At 43.6% G+C, this 19113-nt stretch overlaps 1 protein-coding gene and 1 long non-coding RNA gene across 2 annotated transcripts in view; one reads left to right on the top strand and one right to left on the bottom strand.

The window, feature by feature from the left end:
* LOC141350230 (sacsin-like) overlaps positions 1-19113 on the top strand; it is a 43853-nt gene that overhangs the window by 13344 nt on the left and 11396 nt on the right. Inside the window, exons 6-7 of the mRNA XM_073854888.1 lie at positions 17398-18838; positions 18921-19009. Coding sequence (XP_073710989.1) covers positions 17398-18838; positions 18921-19009 — 1530 coding nt within the window. The remainder of the gene's footprint in view (positions 1-17397; positions 18839-18920; positions 19010-19113) is intronic.
* Positions 10305-17391, bottom strand: LOC129447904 (uncharacterized). Its single transcript, XR_012358245.1, has 2 exons — positions 15551-17391; positions 10305-11759 (listed from the first exon to the last, which is right to left on the bottom strand). It is a non-coding gene; the product is annotated as an uncharacterized lncRNA (long non-coding RNA).

The following is a 19113-nucleotide window of genomic DNA, read 5'->3' as shown; positions in this document are numbered from 1 at the left end:
CGGCTGAGATGCCGGCGAGAGCACAGATATAAACCAGCGATCCAGCACTGGAAATCCCTCATTTTGAGTAGCCCTAAATGTACTACAGCGATCACTGAAGCCATAAGCCCCAGCATTCGCAAGCACAGCCTGTATGGCACCACTTTTCCCCTCTGAAAACGAGTGAGACATTGTGTTAAAGACGCTATTCTCTCTTCCGTCAATGTGACTCGATACAATAGGGAGTCTAAGTTGAGCCCCAAATACCTTGTTTGTTGAGAGGGCACTAACTGGCTTTTAATCATGTTTATTCTGAAACCCAAGTCGCTGAGGTGATCAGGACCGTCCCTGTGTCTTTTATGGCTTGCTCTCTCGATGACGAGCATATCAGATAATCGTCTATGTAAGACAATATTCTTATTCCCTTGCCCCTCAACGGGAACAGAGCTGCCTCCACACATTTGGCAAAAACCCTCTGAGCTAAAGATAGCCAGAAGGGTATAGTTTGAAATTTGTATGCTGTGTCCTGGTATGCAAACCTGATGAATTTCCTGTGAGAGGGGTAAATGTCTATGTGAAAGTATGCGTCCGACAGATCCATTGTCACAAGCCAAACGTTTGGGTGAATCGATCGACAAAGTACCCTGTGTATCAACATTTTGAATGAATACTTTCTTAGGTGCTTGTTTAATATACGTTGATCCAAAATTGATGGAGGGCTGTGCCACCTCTCTTTGAAACTACGAAATAATGGGAGTAAATATGCTGATGGCTCTCCTCCTCGTCCTCCTCGTGTTGCCTGTTTGCTCAAAAGGGTTTCGATTTCGACCATCAAAACCCAAGAATTCTCCCTCGGCCACTGACATAATTACCCCGTTGAAATGAGGCAGTTATACAACAAATTGGATCCCCGTAAAACTGTTGCTAAAACCCATGGTTGAACCATGCATCCGCCAGCTGGTTATGCGGGCAGAGAGAAGACCCCTGTACACTTCAGCCCCGCTGTTATCGTACAGTGATGACATCATCACGTGCACCATGCGGTCTCCCGTTGAAGGAGTGAGGGCTCCCCCCAGCAGTGGAACTGGGAAAGTGCATTTCGTGTGTTTGCATGTTTTTTTTAAACATATCGCCCTCGGCTGTTTGCCTGGCTGCGATAGTGCAACATTTATTTTTATATTTTTTGAACTAAGGGAGCTTATCGCCCTCAGCCCGTGCTGTGATAATGCATGTTTTATTTTCAATTCCCCTGTGTGTGTGAGTGCTTGGTGACACTGAACATGGCTCAGACCTCCCTCTTTTGTCTGAACTAGAGGAGAGCGAACATAATGAGCCCTTACCGAACTTAGAACAGAAGGGATGTATTCCCACCTTCTTCTCTTTGCAGGTGGAGAGAGAAGGGCAGGGGACGACTGGCGTGTAAGGTCGCATGCTTCTTCTTCCTTTCCTCGGGGTGGGGTGGACGGTTGCTAGCCGCAGTGGCCGCAAATTAATGTTTTCCCCAAGGTCCGGAGCCATCCGGTCATGGTCGCTGACCGGCCTGTGGTCCGCTGTGAGCAGGTCTTACAGCTCTCATGTTCATCGGCCTCCCTCTTGTCTAGGGCTGAAATGATTCATCGAGTTACTCGATTAACTCGATTCAAAAAATTCCTTGATGCAAAAATTCTGCCTCGAAGCCTCGTTAAATTCCTATGACGCGCACTACACACTCCGAGATCAGATTCACACGGACCGTTGTTCAATGTTCAGAAAGCTCATCATAGCGCATGATACATTTTGAATTTAGTTGGCGCGATGGCGGAGAGTAAATATGTCCATAAATGGCAGAGAGAGAATGTCTAAAGTTTGGGATCATTACATTATCATTACATTCAGCATCTGAACCGAAAACATTCACTGCTGTTTTACCAAGCGTCAACTCCGCCATGGCCGGTCCCAAGCCCGGGTGAGAAAGGAGGAGGGTTGGGCGTGGGACCAGCAACCCCACCCCGTAAAATCCCAAACGCTACAGAAACCAAAGCAACAGAAGAATCCAACCAGTGCTTTAATCTGGGAGATGCCTCTACAGGAGGACAAATGACGCAGATTGGTGAAAGCCGCACGGAAGCCAACCAGCTGACGAATCTCCTGACAATAAAAGCAACAATAAAGATCGGAACTTGGAACGTACGAACCATGCACGAAGCTGGAAAAGCAGCTCAGGTAGCAAGTGAGATGAACAGATATAACATCCAAGTACTGGGAATCTGTGAGTGCAGATGGAATGGGTCTGGCATGACATCTCTTGCCAGTGGAGAGAAAATCCTATATTCTGGACATGCAGACGAGAATCATGACCACACAGAGGGAGTTGCTATCATGATGTCTCCAGTAGCAGCCAGAACCCTTATGGAATGGCAGCCAGTCTCCTCTAGAATCATGACAGCAAGGTTCAACTCCAAGGGAAGGAAAGTTACATTCATCCAATGCTACTCGCCTACTAATGATGCTGACAAGGAAGCAAAAGAAAACTTCTACAATTCCCTCCAGACAGTAGTCAACGAGTTACCCAAGAGAGACATCAAGATATTGATGGGTGACCTGAATGCCAAGATAGGAAAAGACAACCTTGGAAAAGAGTTGATTATGGGAACTCAGGCCCTAGGAGAAATGAATGAAAATGGCGAGCTTTTCACTGACTTTTGTGCTTTTAATGACCCAGTAATTGGTGGCAGTGTATTCCAGCATAAAGACATCCACAAAGAAACCTGGATCTCACCAGAACCAAAAACCAGATAGACTACATCACAATCTCTAGGAAATGGAGAAGAAGCCTGCAAGACACAAGATCCCAACGAGGGGCAGATGTAGCCTCAGACCATCACTTGGTGATTGGAACAATCAAAGTCAAGCTACGAGCCTTCAGAGACATAGCCAACCGACCTCACATCAAGTTTAACACCCAGTGGCTGAAAGAGAAAGACTACAGAGACACCTTTTCAGCCTCCCTGAAAAACAGATTTGAAGTATTGAACTTGGTGACAGAAGAAACACCATTGGAAGAACACTGGAGCTTCCTAAGAGACACATTGACAGACACGTGCCAAGAAGTGCTGGGCAAAAGAGAATGGACAACCAAGGAATGGCTCTCCAGTGACACATGGCAACTGATAAAGAGCAGAAAAGACATCAAACAGCAGATTAACAGCAACAAGAACGAAGAGGAAAAGAAAGTTCTTCGAGATAAATATACCCAAATAAACAAGAAAGTTAAGAAAAGTGCCAGAAAAGACAAGAGGCTCTTTTATGATGCGCTAGCAACAGAGGCAGAACAGGCAGCAGGAAAGAGGGACCTCAGTACTCTGTATAAGGTCACTAAGACTCTCTCGACTAAGAAGTCAAATGTGGACAAACCGGTTAAAGACAGAGTAGGAAACCCCATCAGTAAAGAGAAAGACCAGAGACAACGATGGGCTGATCACTTTAAAGAACTCCTAAATCAACCCCTGCCATCAGAAAGGCCAGACATCCCCCCTGCAGACTCACCACTCAAAGTCAACACCAACCCACCTACGAAAGCAGAAATCCTAAAAGCCTTGAAGATCTTAAAAATGGGAAAGCAGCTGGCCCAGATGGAATTCCCCCAGAGGCGCTCAAGGCAGACCTTTCAACCACAGTCAACATGCTGCTGCCTCTACTGCAGAAGGTTTGGAGGGTGGGAAGAGTACCAGCAGACTGGAAAAAAGGACACATGGTAAAACTTCCCAAAAAAGGAGATCTAGGATCCTGCAAGAATTGGCGAGGCATCATGCTACTCTCAGTACCGAGCAAAGTACTGACCCGCATTATTCTTGACCGGCTGAAAGATGCAGTGGAAGAAAAACTTAGGCCAGAACAAGCCGGCTTTAGAAAAGACAAGTCATGTACAGATCAGATAGCCACACTCCGAATCATTATCGAACAATCCTTGGAGTGGCAGTCACCATTGTACCTTAACTTCATTGACTTTCGTCAAGCGTTCGACAGTGTGGACAGGGAAACCATCTGGCAGCTCCTTCACCATTATGGAATCCCTCAAAGTTTCATCACACTGATCCAACAACTTTATGAAGGCGCCACGTGCCAAATTATCCATAACGGCAAATTGACAGAGGAATTTGAGGTGAGAACAGGAGTCCGGCAAGGATGCATGCTCTCCCCAATGATCTTTCTGTTAGTGGTCGACTGGGTGATGCATCAGACAACTAAAACAGGAAAAACCGGAATCCAGTGGTCCATTAATCAATTTCTTGAAGACCTGGACTTTGCAGATGACTTGTGCCTGATGTCACAGAAATGCCAACATATGCAACAGAAAACCGATAACCTAGTCCACGAAGCATCCAAGACTGGACTGCAGATCAATTTAGAAAAGACTGTCATCATGACACTGTTAAAAAAGCAGCAGAAGCCAATCACCCTTGGAGACAGCGAGCTGAAAGAAGTCACTTCTTTCACCTACCTGGGCAGCATGGTATCTGCAAGAGGAGGTTCTGATGAGGACATCAAAGCCAGAATTGGGAAAGCTAGATGCGCCTTTATTACCTTGAGACCAGTCTGGAGGTCAACATCCCTATCTGTCCGTAACAAATTACGAATTTTCAACAGCAACGTTAAATCTGTCCTCCTTTATGGCTCAGAGACCTGGAGAGTCACCAACACCCTAACCAACAAACTCCAAGTATTTGATAATGGCTGCCTTCGCAACATACTGAAGATTAGGTGGACAGACAAATTAACAAACACTGATTTGTGGCAGCGGACAAACCAAGATCCCATCAAGCAGCAGATTGCCAGGCGTAAATGGCGATGGATAGGACACACCCTGCGGAAGCCCCCACAGGACATCACCCGGCAGGCTTTGCAGTGGAATCCTCAGGGAAAGAGACGGGTCGGTCGCCCTAAGACCACCTGGAGACAATCCTGCGAAGAGGACCTGAAGAAGAGCAACCAGTCGTGGGGTGAACTGAAAAAGGCTGTCCAGAATAAACTGCGTTGGAGAGCTGTTGTTGAGGCCCTTTGTTCCACGGGGAATCCAAGGAGATAAGCAAAGAAGTTACCAAGCGTCGCTGAATCAAGGTGCCGTAGCTTTCGCTGATTTTAATCCCATACTGTATTTGTAGCGATGTCGTTATGCGGTTTGACTGGATATGATGTTTAGCTTTGATGTTTTTAAGTAGTAAACGTATTCATGTTCAATTGCAAGAGAGTATAGCTTAAAAAAGGACCCCCGCCTTCACACACACGCATGCACCCTCATCTCTCTTTCAAGCGAGTCAGACCGATCACGCAATGCATCACATATGCTTAAACTTTTATGTAGCCACGCAACAATAATTTCAGCATGCATTCATTCACTGTATACAGCGGGACGTGATGTTGTGATTTTTCGTACGGATTCTTAACCTAAAATGCACCGCAATGCAATTGATGCAAACCAAATGCAGCGTTCTATTACAATGAAGCAACTGGTCTGACTGGGGTGTCACTCTTCCTCACACACAGCACGCGTGCACACAAACATGGGTGCACGTGCGCGCACACACACAGGTTGTTACCATAACAAATAGGCTCACCCCAGAAATGATATATTATTTGTTAGTAGCCTAATGGTAAATGCTGTAGGTGTAGAAATCTACATAAACCAGATATATACTTTGATGTCAGGGCTAGATCACAGCATGAAACCTGTTCTGTATATTAATAAATTAAAGTGCTTAATTGTTGGCACTGGCACTTATAAACACTAAATGGGTAAAAATTGAAATAAATAGGCTTATTTTTCGGAGCCAAATGTCAATAACTCTGTTTTTTTAGAAATAAAAGCCAAATGCTTGAACATTTTACAGCCACGTCATTTTCGTTATGCATTATTTGTTTTGGTTCTTTAAAAACACACACAAAAATTAATCGATTGATTCAGTGCTAGATTAATCGATTACAAAAATAATCGATAGCTGCAGCCCTACTCTTGCCGCTGCGGCTGCTGCAAAGCCCTGCCGCGTCGGCTGAGAGGGCGGTCGCATCCCTTGTTTGCGTGGCAAGCAGAGGTGGAAAGCTTCATCCTCCTGTGTCCTGAGGGTGCTGGTTTCTCTCATTTTCTCAAGAGCGGGTACAAATAAACCCTTAGTCAGGTCGTAAGGGGCATCCATCACCTCCGCTTTCTGAGCATCGCCCAGGCCTGACAGGTTTAACCACACCGCTCTCTCACCTGATACGGCCAAACCCATCACGCGACCGCAGCCCTGAACCGCACCACGTGAGGAGCGCAAGATCAGATTGTTCAGGACACATATTTCATCCCAGAGAACCTGTACGGTGCTCCTGAGTCCAACTGCTGCCCCATCTCCTCCAAAATCTCTGCTAGGTATGCTGACAGTAAAGTAACAGCATTTAGCGAGCATACAGACTGCCCTGTGTATTTGTACATCCTCTGAAAGGTTGCAGCGTTCAGTTATTCCATCTTACTCTGCAGTGAAATCTGTGATGAGGCAGAATTGATTCATCGATTCGGATGGAGGTGATAAGCCACTAAAGGTTCCACTGCTGGGGATCTGGCCAACCCCAGCTCTGAATCTCCAGCATTGATTGTCCCTTGGTGGGGAGCTTGCTCTTAAAGGGGCTGGACCAATAATGAGACATCTCTTTCATACAAGCAGACAGGAGCTGTCTCACTTCTGGGTGGCCTGGCGGCAGCAGAAGGGGCCAAATCGTTTGCGCTAGTCTGGACTATTGGGCCGGGAAGAGGGAATTGTCTTCCTCCTCTTCGTCGTCCATATCCAGATCGAGGAGGTCAGAATTAGCATCGCCATCTGCATCCTCATCCCCCAGTTCACCATCCTCCTGCGTGAGGATGCCATCGACCAGCGCAGGCATATCCAGGGATTCAGCTTCCATTATTTCCTCCCAGCTAGTACTCGCTTGCGGGAGATGATTAGTCGCTGTCGAGGCAGCTCCAGACAGGCAAGCGTCCTGCTTGTTAGCCACCGTCACTTTCAGCCTCCTTTCCAGGATTTTCACAGGCATTGATGCACAACAAAAATCAGCAAGTCGGGATGCACTGACAGAGCTTGTTGCAGTTTCCCACAGGAAGAAAGCGCGAATGACGTAGACAGGGGCTGATATGGATAAGGCGGAGCCTGGTCACAGGTAGACCGGTCTGTCAAAGACAGACGTGGTGTCATAAGAGCTTCCACAGTTGGTCACGCCCAAAGCGAATCCCATAGTGAAACACCGAGCGAAGTTAGAAACAGAACCAAAGTTTCAAGAGCACTCTCGGTTTAATACTTCACTGACAGGACAGCTGATTCGGTGGAAGCCTAGCAACAAAACGCAGTGCACCGTTCTTTTCTGAAGTCAATCAAATGAAGCCAGTGCTTTCTGCCTGGTATTTTCAAGTATTAACAATGGGTTTGCCGTGATTGGCCGCTTATTGTATCAGGCAGCACAGAAAGTGACAAGCTTGTCAAGTATGCAATGCAAATTCAAAATGTGACCTCTGCATTTAACTCATCCCAGTGATTAGTGAACACACACACTGCAAGTCATGAACACACACATCTGGAGCAGTGAGCAGCTATCCCAGTGCTAGAGTAAGGTGCCTTGCTCAAGGGCACCACAGTTGAAACCCTACGGCTATAAGACTCAAACTGTTAACTCTTGGGTTACAAGCTCGACTTCTCTAACCACTAGGCTATAACTCCCCCTTTATTTTCACTGCCACAAAATGAATGTGTTCTTGTGTTCATAGTGTGGACCATAGGTGCCAGTGAAAGTCTTATTTATAATTAAATAGAATCAAGGATCATTATATTGACTTTAAGTTAATCAGTGATGTAAGTTCAAATACTTAACCATAAGGTTCAAATACTTAACCATAAGGTTCTTTGCAGCACAGAATTTGGCACAATCATGTTAAGAGCCATTCAAACTATAAAGATAACTATAACGTTAACTATATTAGCGTCCACACCATCGGACGATAACAACTTGATGCTAATTCCCTCGCGATGTGCAGTACCTTCAATGGTATTAACTACAGTAATTAAGCAATATTGCTCGAGTTGGAGTATACAGTTGAAAGAAAAAGTATGTGAACCCTTTGGGCTTACTTGGATTTCTTCATAAATTGGTCATAAAATGTGTTCTGATCTTCATCTAAGTCACAACATTAGAGAAATACAGTCTGCTTAAACTAATACCGCACAAACATTATACGTTTTCATGTTTTTATTGAACACAACATGTAAACATTCATAGTGCAGGGTGGAAAAAGTATGTGAACCTTTGGGTTTAATAACTAGTTGACCCTCCTTTGGCAGCAATAACCTCAACCAAACGTTTCCTATAGTTGCAGATCAGACCTGCACAACGGTCAGGAGAAATTTTTGACCATTCCTCTTTACAAAAGTGTTTCAGTTCAGCAATATTCTTGGGATGTCTGGTGTGAATCGATTTTTTGAGGTCATGCCACAGCATCTCAATCGGGTTGAGGTCAGGACTCTGACTGGGCCACTCCAGAAGGCGTATTTTCTTCTGTTGAAGCCATTCTGTTGTTGATTTACTTCTATGCTTTGGGTCGTTGTCCTGTTGCATTGTCCATCCTCTGTTAAGCTTCAGTTGGCGGACAGATGGTCTTAAGTTTTCCTGCAAAATGTCTTGATAAACTTTGGAATCCATTTTTCCATCAATGACAGTAATCCGTCCAGGGCCTGAGGCAGCAGAGCAGCCCCAAACCATGATGCCCCCTCCACCATATTTCACAGTTGGGATGAGGTTTTGATGTTGGTGTGCTGTGCCTTTTGTTCTCCACACATAGCGTTGTATGATCTTTCCAAACAACTCAATTTTGGTTTCATCTGTCCACAGAATGTTTTCCCAGTAGTGCTGAGGAACATCCAGGTGCTCTTTTGCAAACTTCAAACGTGCTGCAATGTTTTTTTTTGACAGCAGTGGCTTCCTCCGTGGTGTCCTCCCATGAAGTCCATTCTTGTTTAATGTTTTCCTTATTGTAGATTTGTCAACAAAAATGTTAGCATGTGCCAGAGATTTCTGTAAGTCTTTAGCTGACACTCTAGGATTCTTCTTCACCTCATTGAGCATTCTGCGCTGTGCTCTTGCAGTCATCTTTACAGGACGACCACGCCTAGGGAGTGTAGCAACAGTGCTGAACTTTCTCTATTTGTAGACAATCTGTCTTACCGTGGACACATGGACATCAAGGCTTTTAGATTTACTTTTGTAGCCCTTTCCAGCTTTATGTAAGTCAACAATTCTTGATCGTAGGTCTTCTGAGAGCTCTTTTGTGCGAGGCATGGTTCACATCAGACAATGCTTCTTCAGAACCGCAAACTCAAAACTGGTGTGTGTTTTTTATTGGACAGGGCAGCTTTAATTAACACATCCAATCTCATCACATTGATTGGACCCCAGGTTGGCTGACTCCTGGCTCCAATTAGCTGTTGGAGAAGTCATTAGCCTAGGGTTTCACATACTTTTTCCACCCTGCACTATGAATGTTTACATGTTTTGTTCAATAAAAACATGAAAACGTATAATGTTTGTGCGGTATTAGTTTAAGGAGACTGTGTTTCTCTATTGTTGTGACTTAGATGAAGATCAGAACACATTTTATGACCAATTTATGAAGAAATCCAAGTAAGCCCAAAGGGTTCACATACTTTTTCTTTCAACTGTATATCATTATGGTTGTGCTTAGGCCAGAGACATAAGGCTGTAGGCAATCACAGCCATGATGATATAAAGCTATATCACATGACTCCAAGAGTGATATTGCTTTTATACAACAGTTCCACGGCAAACATTTGAAAAAGAAAACTAGAAAACAACAACAGAGTTATTTAAAAAGTAATAAATCAATAGACGGAATAGCCATTTTGTAATATTTCCCGTTCTTGGTCACAATATGTTGTTTTAATATTAGTTTAGGTGAGAATGTATATGTATAATCTGGGCTGGTTTTTGCTATGGGCAATCGCCCAGAGTGCGATCTATGTGAGGGCGCACAAGCGTTTCTCTAAACAGTGAATCTAGTTTGTGTAATCTAATATCTTACATTTTGGTGTAATAGTCGGTGTAGTAGATGTAGTAGAAGCCAATTTCACTGCAAATGCCAACAATATCGTTCCTTGTATCTTTATCATAATAGTTGTGGTGTGAACTCTGCTATTCTCTTAAAAAAGATTTTTGAAACTATATTTTTTCATAGTTATGTCGTGGAATTTTTAGCCGCATCAAATAATACTCACTAAGAGTCAAAGTCAAGGATCACACAGACACACTGTCGACAGAATTTTCTTTGTCTGAATTTTATATATTCTGCAGAATAGGCTCTCACCCCCATGGTGCTAGAAGTTTAAAAACCTAAGAGCCCCGATTGCAAGGTTGAACACACATTTATAGTAAGATGCTGAAACACGTACAATCATCCGTTTCTACGTCATTTAGAAGATAGCCTTCAGCTGTCAGTGATTAAGAACATAAACCTTAAACATAATTATAGAACATATGGTTTGTTCCTCAGAGAACTCTACCGTTCCCTGGGTTTCTAACTTAATGATTCATCCGTTAAGCCCCCTTATCTTATCATATAGAAAAGTACATGTTGGTACATGATGTTTAAATCCTTGAACATTGTACTTGCTGAAAAGACAGAAAAAGCATAATTATGTGCGTTAGCAGAAAAACATGATCTCCATATGAATCACAATTCTATGATTGAAATGAAAAATAGGATGAAAAATAAAACATAATAATATGAAAATAAAAGCATAATAAAAGTCCTCCACTACACTCCTCCCTTTTTATGATTTATTCATAACTTCATTTACTGTCATCGTTACGTAGCTCTGGTTATTACCCTTAACCATAGTGTACATATAGTTCTGTGCAGTTGCAAAAGCAAAAATGCACACACACATAGTATGATTATGAACCTCATTTTTGAAAGAAGAAAAATAGTTCGTTTTCTTGAAGAAATTGAGCACAGTTATAGTTGGGGTCGTGAGCCCTTGATGATTCCTGGATTGAGCACAGTTAGAGTTGGGGTCGTGAGCCCTGAGCACAGTTAGAGTTGGGGTCGTGAGCCCTGAGCACAGTTAGAGTTGGGGTCGTGAGCCCTGAGCACAGTTAGAGTTGGGGTCGTGAGCCCTTGTTGATTAATTTCCTTTGTAGGTTCGGGTTTGGTAGGACCACACGGTGCAAGCGTTCCAAGCTATTATGCTTTGTTGTTCAAATGAAATTACCTTAGTGTCTAAATTAATTTCTGGTCTCAAAGCTGGTGTTGTAATTACAGTTATTAAGGTGCATGCGTCTTTCCGGTCACCCACATTAAAAATTTTGTGTGCGTGTGTCCAAACCAAACCCAGAATACTGGAGTCGTCCTCCAACACCTTGTGAGCTGTTGCAGTTCTCTCGTATCGTTCTTCGTACAAACTTGCAGGATACAGGTATCTGTGGTTCCCACCAATACGAAAAAAGTGGTCCGTAGCAGTCGACTAGCCGTCCTCCCTTTGGTTTACACCTTGCAGTCCAGGACCAACCCTCCGGCAATGGGCAACGTGCACCCAGGTGGCACGCTCCGCGACATTAACGGCGGTGTGGGTCGTCAGCAGAACCTGAAATGGCCCCTCCCACCGTCTCGCCTTCCAGGATTTCCTCCTCAGGTTTTTCACCAACACGAAATCTCCTGGTTTGATGTTGTGCAAAGGTCCCTCTGCGGGGCGTGGTAGTGCTGCTTTAACCTGTTTTGAGATATTTTGAAGGATAGAAGACATAGAAATACAATACTGCAACATGTAATTTTCATTTCGAAGGGTATCACCTGTCGCCGTGTGTGGCTCCCACTCCTTATGTGGTGGTCTACCAAAAAGTATTTCAAATGGGGACAATTTTGTTCGGTCTCTGACCCTCATTCTCATGTACATGAGTACCAGTGGTAAGCACTGAACCCAATTCAATTTTGTTTCTTCACACATTTTGCTTAGTTTTGCCTTGATGGTGCCATTCTCTTTTTCCACTGCACCTCCACTTTGTGGGTGGTAGGCGCAGTGATTAGTCAAATTGATTTGCAAAAATTTACCCACATCTTTCACCACTTGGGCAGTGAAGTGTGCTCCATTGTCACTTGAAATTTTGTTTGGGATTCCCCATCGGGGAATAATATCTTTCAAAAGCATTTTTGTCACCCCAGCACTGTCTGCATGTTTGGTGGGCGTGGCTTCAGTCCACTTCAAAAACATGTCTGTCATCACCAAACAGTAACGTTTACCTTCTGCTGGTGTCAATTCAATGTAATCCATCATTACATGTGTGAATGGTCCCTCAGGAAATGGGATGCCCCACAGGTGCGGTTTTTACCCCTCTTGCAACATTATTACCCAGACATATATGACAGTTTTCGCAATGTCTCTGTGCTACAGGAGAAAAACCCTTTGTGAACCAATTTTGTGCCATGGCTGTCAGCATTCCTCCTTTGGACACATGGTCTAAGCCATGTGTCAACCTAGCAAAATGGGAATAAAAGTGTTTAGGTAAGCAAGTTTTTTGATTTGGACCCATCCAAATCCCTTCAGGAGTTTTGGTAGCTCCACACAATTTCCATAGAGCTATTTCTGTTGGGAGAGAAAATGTTTGCATGCTTATTAGTGACTCCTGTGCTGTTTCAGCTTCCTTTTCCTGTGAAATCTGCGTAAGAGAAAAATCAATGTTAGTAGAAATGAGAGATGCTTGCTTTGCCGCTGCGTCCGCGCGTGCATTGCCTCTGGATACCACGTCCTGTTCCTTGGTGTGTGCTTTGCATTTACACACAGCTATTTGAGAAGGAAGTAAAATTTCCTCTAAAAGAGAAACAAGCAGTCAATGTAAATGGTTATAGATTGATTAGTAGCAATTATACAAGCTTGTGTTAGTGCATGCAATTCAGCCACCTGTGCAGATTTGTGAGGTGGTAAGCATCTGGATTTCACTACTTCAAAGTCAGACACTACTGCCCACCCCATCCTATTCATGCCTCTGTCATCTCTGGAAGAGGAAACATCCACAAAATATGTGATTGTGCAATTAGGTATGGGTGTGTCAGCCAGGTCAGGCCTTGGTGTACATACTTCCCGTAGAGCAGACAAACAACAGTGTGGTGTACCTTCATCAGGTGTAGGTAACAATGTCGCCGGGTTCAGAACTGTACATCTTTCAACTGTGACATTAGACATTTGTAACAATGCACAGGAGTAACGCAGCCACCTTGCTGCAGACAAGTGAGATGTGCGCTGTTCAAGCAGTATATGAGACACAGAATGAGGGACCAACAGACATAGCTGTGCGTAACCCACAAACTCGATGCTTGCTTGTACTGCTTTCTCTGCAGCTGCCACTGCCCTCAGACATCCCGGTAGGCCCCTGGCCACCGCATCAAGACGACCTGAAAAATATGCAACTGGTCTCAACTTGTCACCATGTTCTTGCAACAAAACAGATGTCATACAGCCATTTCTTTCATCCACCATTTGAATAAACGGCTTTTTTGGATATGGCAGCCCCAAAGTGGGTGCCTGCTGTAATGTCTGTTTTAGTTCCACAAATGCCCTTTCAGCCTTCTCTGTCCACTTTACCTTCTCTGATGGTGCCAAAGGTTTCTCATAAATCATGTCATGCAATGGTTGTTGCATCTCAGAATAATTAGCAATAAAAGTCCTGCAATAAGATGTCATACCCAAAAATGACATTACTTGTTTCTTTGTAATGGGTTTTGGTATGTTAGCTATCGTCTCTATTCTCTTTGGAGAGAGAGACTTACCCATTGGTGTAATTTCGTGTCCTAGAAAGGTTACTTTCTGGACAGAGGACTGTACCTTTTTGGGGTTGACCTTGTGGCCCTCCTCAGCTAGATGAGTGAGCAGCCGTATGGTGTTGTCTGTGCACGACTGCTGAGTCGGTGCCGCCACCAAGAGGTCATCCACGTACTGCAATAAAGCAACATCATCATCCAACACAAGTTTCTGTAATGAACAATGCAATGCAAAGTTGTAAATCGTGGGGCTCTCGCTGTACCCCTCAAATGTAAAAGTAAACGAAAACTGGCTATCAGGATGGACAGGAAACACTGAAAGATGCATTTGAAATATCCACTACAGAAAACCACTGGCCGTCAGCTGGTATCTGTGAGAGAATTGTGTAAGGGTTCGGCACGTTTGGTGCCCTTACCTGCACCGCGGCATTTACTGCTTGGAGGTCTTGAACAAACCTCCACTCTGTAGGCTGGCCTGCATCTCTGACCTTTTGTACAGGAAAAATGGGTGTTCTCACAGGTGAGATTGGGCAGGGAACAATTATCCCTTTCTCCAATAAGGCCTCAAATACTGGCCTTATTCCCTCAAGCGCCTCCCTTTTCAGAGGGTATTGAGGTTTACATGGTCTGTAATCACTCTTTGGGGTGATAACTACTGGTTCACACCCTTTAATCAAACCCACATCATATTTATCTTTAGCCCACAGGTAGTCAGGTACTTTGTCAAGAACCTCTTGCGGTAAATCAATGCTAGCACACGTCATGTGTGCTGGCAAAATGTTTTGTAAATTTGAATCTGCAGAAACAGCTTTCTGTACTATAACTCTCTCTCTCTCAGCAATGAAAAAAAGAAACACAACTTCTCCTGTGTGCTGTTATCTGCTCTGAGAACTGCACGTTTTCTGACAACATTTCCCAATCAACAGCCTCGCTACAGGCCTTTGCAAATTCACCTGCTTTTTCCCATGGCTGACTGGTATTTTTTGCAATAGAAACATGGGGTACCGAATTTTCAACATCAAAAATTTGTTCTTGCTTTTCTGTCAATTTGAACGAGTGCCACACACCATGAATCATTCCAGCATATATGGGTTATAGTCAAACCTTCTATTTTTACAGAGAACCATTTCTATGAGCTGTGCAATGCATGTTATCAGCTGGAATGACCTCGCTGGCTTGTGGCAATCTTATCTTCCCTTCAGCATGCAACTCTTCACTCTGACAGGCCCATTCATACACATACAACAGAGACACACATATAGATGACATTCTGGGATCCCAACAAGAAATATTCAGGCCTTGGTTGTTACATAAGATGCTAGCATTAATTTTACACATCAAATCCCTCCCCATGAGGTTTACCGGACACGCGTCAGATAAGAGGAACATATGCATAAACTCGTTACCGTCATGCATACAACAGAGTGGAGCAGTAAATTCTTCCCTCACTATATGCCCCGTAGCACTCATAGATGAGTTAAACTGCCCACTCAAGGTGACAAATGGGAATTCATCTTTGCGTATGACAGAGTTAGTTGCATCCAGAGTCTACCATAAATAACATAGCCTGTCCCTCAATCATTATTTCTTCGAGAGGCAATTTTGAGTATGCCTCTCGGTCAATTTCAAGCAAAGCAAGTCCTTCATTGCACAGAGCATTCCTTTCCCTACCACACACATCAGAAAAATCAGAATCAGCAAGCAGATAATATGGCATTTGAACCGCAGAAAAAACAAGACTGGACTTACCCGCCTCTGTACGATGCTCCCCTTCCCCCTCCTGGCTTCAGTCGCCCCTTTCTTTACACACTGGCAGGTTTCCCGCGCCCCCTTGGGATTCCGGTGTCCCTTGAGTTTTCAGGAAATGGAAACATTGGTTTTTCAAATGTCCTTTCTGTCCGCAATACCAGCAAACATTTTCTTTCGGATCTCCTCTCCTCTTCTCTCATTCTCTCTGCTGCCCGTTCTCTCGGGAGCGTTGTCCTTGCGAAGAGAAATTGCGTTGTTATGTTGTGGCTGTGCCCATTCTCCTATCTTGGCAAAAGCTGAAGATAGCTGTTTCTCTGGTGAACGGCTTCTCTGCTGTTTCCTTAGGCCTTGCCTCCCGTTCCGTGTTTATCTGAACATCATCTTTGTCCTGATTCTGGTCCACGTGGCAGTTCTTGCATCGGCGGTGGCAGGGGTGCAGAAAGTGGTGCTTGTCGTGCTGGCTGTTGTATCTGTGCGGCTTGTTGAGCTGGTCGTTGTATCTGTGCGATTTGTTGAGCAGGTGGTGGTGGAGGGCGACGTTGTGGAGGGGGTTGGAGGTCATCGTCCAGAAGCGGTACCCTTGTGTATTGGAAATGTACCCCAGGTGGGGTACGTGCAGGTGCATAGGGAGAAGGAAAAAAGAAAGTTAGGTTCATCATGTAATGAATCTGATGTAGGAAAAACATTTGCTTAATGTTTAGCTCTGACTTAGTCTGAGTCAGTTCGTCCTTGGTCTTTATCTTACTCTGTGCTCTCATTTCTCTGCCATCCGCAATGATTTTTCCCTTAATAAAATGAGTGCTTTTACACTCAGTGTTCCTTTAGGAGGAAAATCATACCTTTTCTCCCAGATTTTACGCTTTCCAACGCCCCCGTGCCCTTTGATTTGATCACTCGAGCATACACACCATTTTCCAGATCCATTGACTTTGTACTCCCTTTCGAATTACCCTGACCCATGGTCACGAACGAAATAACGCTTACCGTATTATCTATTCAGATGCCACCACAACGGTTCTTTTCCAGATTCCGTCAGCTTTGACTTCAGAAATGGTTGAGACTCTCCCTTCCCTTAGGCCTGGGGTACGGAGCCCGAGACCTCTCGTCTCAGGGGTGATCAGTCAGTCTCTCCCAAACCTTCTGAAGTCTTCAGCTGTGGAATCCGCATCCTCGTCGCCATTATTGTCGTGGAATTTTTAGCCGCATCAAATAATACTCACTAAGAGTCAAAGTCAAGGATCACACAGACACACTGTCGACAGAATTTTCTTTGTCTGAATTTTATATATTCTGCAGAATAGGCTCTCACCCCCATGGTGCTAGAAGTTTAAAAACCTAAGAGCCCCGATTGCAAGGTTGAACACACATTTATAGTAAGATGCTGAAACACGTACAATCATCCATTTCTACGTCATTTAGAAGATAGCCTTCAGCTGTCAGTGATTAAGAACATAAACCTTAAACATAATTATAGAACATATGGTTTGTTCCTCAGAGAACTCTACCGTTCCCTGGGTTTCTAACTTAATGATTCATCCGTTAAGCCCCCTTATCTTATCATATAGAAAAGTACATGTTGGTACATGATGTTTAAATCCTTGAACATTGTACTTGCTGAAAAGACAGAAAAAGCATAATTATGTGCGTTAGCAGAAAAACATGATCTCCATATGAATCACAATTCTATGATTGAAATGAAAAATAGGATGAAAAATAAAACACAATAATATGAAAATAAAAGCATAATAAAAGTCCTCCACTACAGTTATTATTATTGTTACGATGTGAATGGCCCTTTGACAGTGCTTGACCAGGTGGAAAATGTTCATTATTTTTTTTTATTACAGATTTGCCATGTGTGTTCAGTTCCAAACACTTAGCTATTTTTGACCCTCAAAAGATGATCTTTGGAGATGATCAGGAAGGCTATCGATGGTCCATACATGATGACGAAGACAGACAGAACCTTTTGAGCCTAAGAGATCAGTTTCAGCCCTTTCAGACTATTGTCAGTCTAGTCAACAAATGTTCCTGGGAAAAAGTCATCAGCGACGAGCAGTACTTTAAAGGAACGCTGTTCCGGTTTCCACTGCGTAATGAAGCTTCGGAAATCTCAGATAACTTATATGACTCCAAGAAAGTTACACAGCTTTTTGAAAGTTTTATTGCTGATACAGACATCAGTCTTCTTTTTCTTAGAAGTGTGTCATTCATTGCTTTGCTGCATATTGACATCAATGGCGTTTGCAACAATAAGCTCAAAGTTTCTGTGTCAAAGAACCCAGTTTCACCTGATAATTTGGAACTGTGTGATATCAAGCAGGAACCCCTGCACAGAGAAACCTGTTTTAAAACCATATCAAGCATGTCCCGACAAAAGAAGGAAACAAAGTCTCAGTGGCTTGTCACACATTGCCTTCTGAAAGAAGGGTACAGACCAGAGATTGACTCTCTTGCAAAGAAGCTAAGCTTCTACCCACAAGTTGATGTAGCATTTCAGTTGGATGAAGACAGATCATTTTGCAACGGACGACTAAGTTGCTTTCTTCCCCTACCAAGTAATGAATCAAACCGAACTGGGCTTCCTGTGCACATAAATGCTTGTTTTGGCCTGACAGACAATCGGAGGTACATCAAGTGGCAAGATGAGGATCAGAAGAACGATGAGGCTGCTGTGTGGAATGAGCTACTCATGATAAATGTTCTTCCTCTTGTCTATCTAATGATGATACTGGATGCTATACAGTTATCCAAAAACTCAGCACTGCCTGCCGCCTCTGTCTACAATCTTTGGCCTGACCTGACCAAGACTGTGCAATATGAGAGATGGCACAAGGTTGCAATAGACTCTCTGAAACATCTGTGTGAATATGAGATTTTTCATCTTGCTGATGACGAGACCATCTGGGTGTCTGCCTCACGTGCCGTTTTTCCAGTCAACAATTTATGTAGTGACACAATGTCTGCAGTGTCGAGATTGTTGATAGCACAGGGAGAGAAGCTTGTATCTGCCCCAAAACATGTGTTGGAAGATGTTCAGGAAACATTCCCCAAAAGTGATGCCTTGAGGAAAGTGACTCCATCTTTGGTTAGAGAAGTCCTCCACAGAAGTAATGTTGAAAGTCTCAGTAAAGATGACAAATATTGTCTTCTTGAGTTTGTTCTCAGCGATGAGAAGTACACAGAGCTACAAGGTCTTAAACTTCTCCCTCTAAGTAATGGAACCTTCACATCATTTAACAATACAAAGCAGAACACTGTTCTGATCGACAGTGAGAAGTTCCTGAGGTAAGCGTTGATATCTCACTCCATTGTTTTACTGTTTATATTATGTTGTGAAAGTAGTAATATTCTGTTTGTTCTTGTCTAGAACACTGCTGCCATTTTGTAAAGAACGTTTTTTACCCACCGATCTGAATCATTCATCCACTATGCATCTAAGGAAACTTGCAGCAAGAAGTAAGAAAATTGTTATATACTTTACTATGATTTGCAGATATGATAGTGGAAATCTGCATCTGTACCTTTGGAGAATGTATAAATAAATGAAGCTAATCTCACTC

This window comes from Misgurnus anguillicaudatus, chromosome 17 (genome assembly GCF_027580225.2).
Source record: "Misgurnus anguillicaudatus chromosome 17, ASM2758022v2, whole genome shotgun sequence".
NCBI classification, from domain to species: domain Eukaryota; kingdom Metazoa; phylum Chordata; class Actinopteri; order Cypriniformes; family Cobitidae; genus Misgurnus; species Misgurnus anguillicaudatus.
This window is presented reverse-complemented; position numbering and strand designations above follow the sequence as displayed.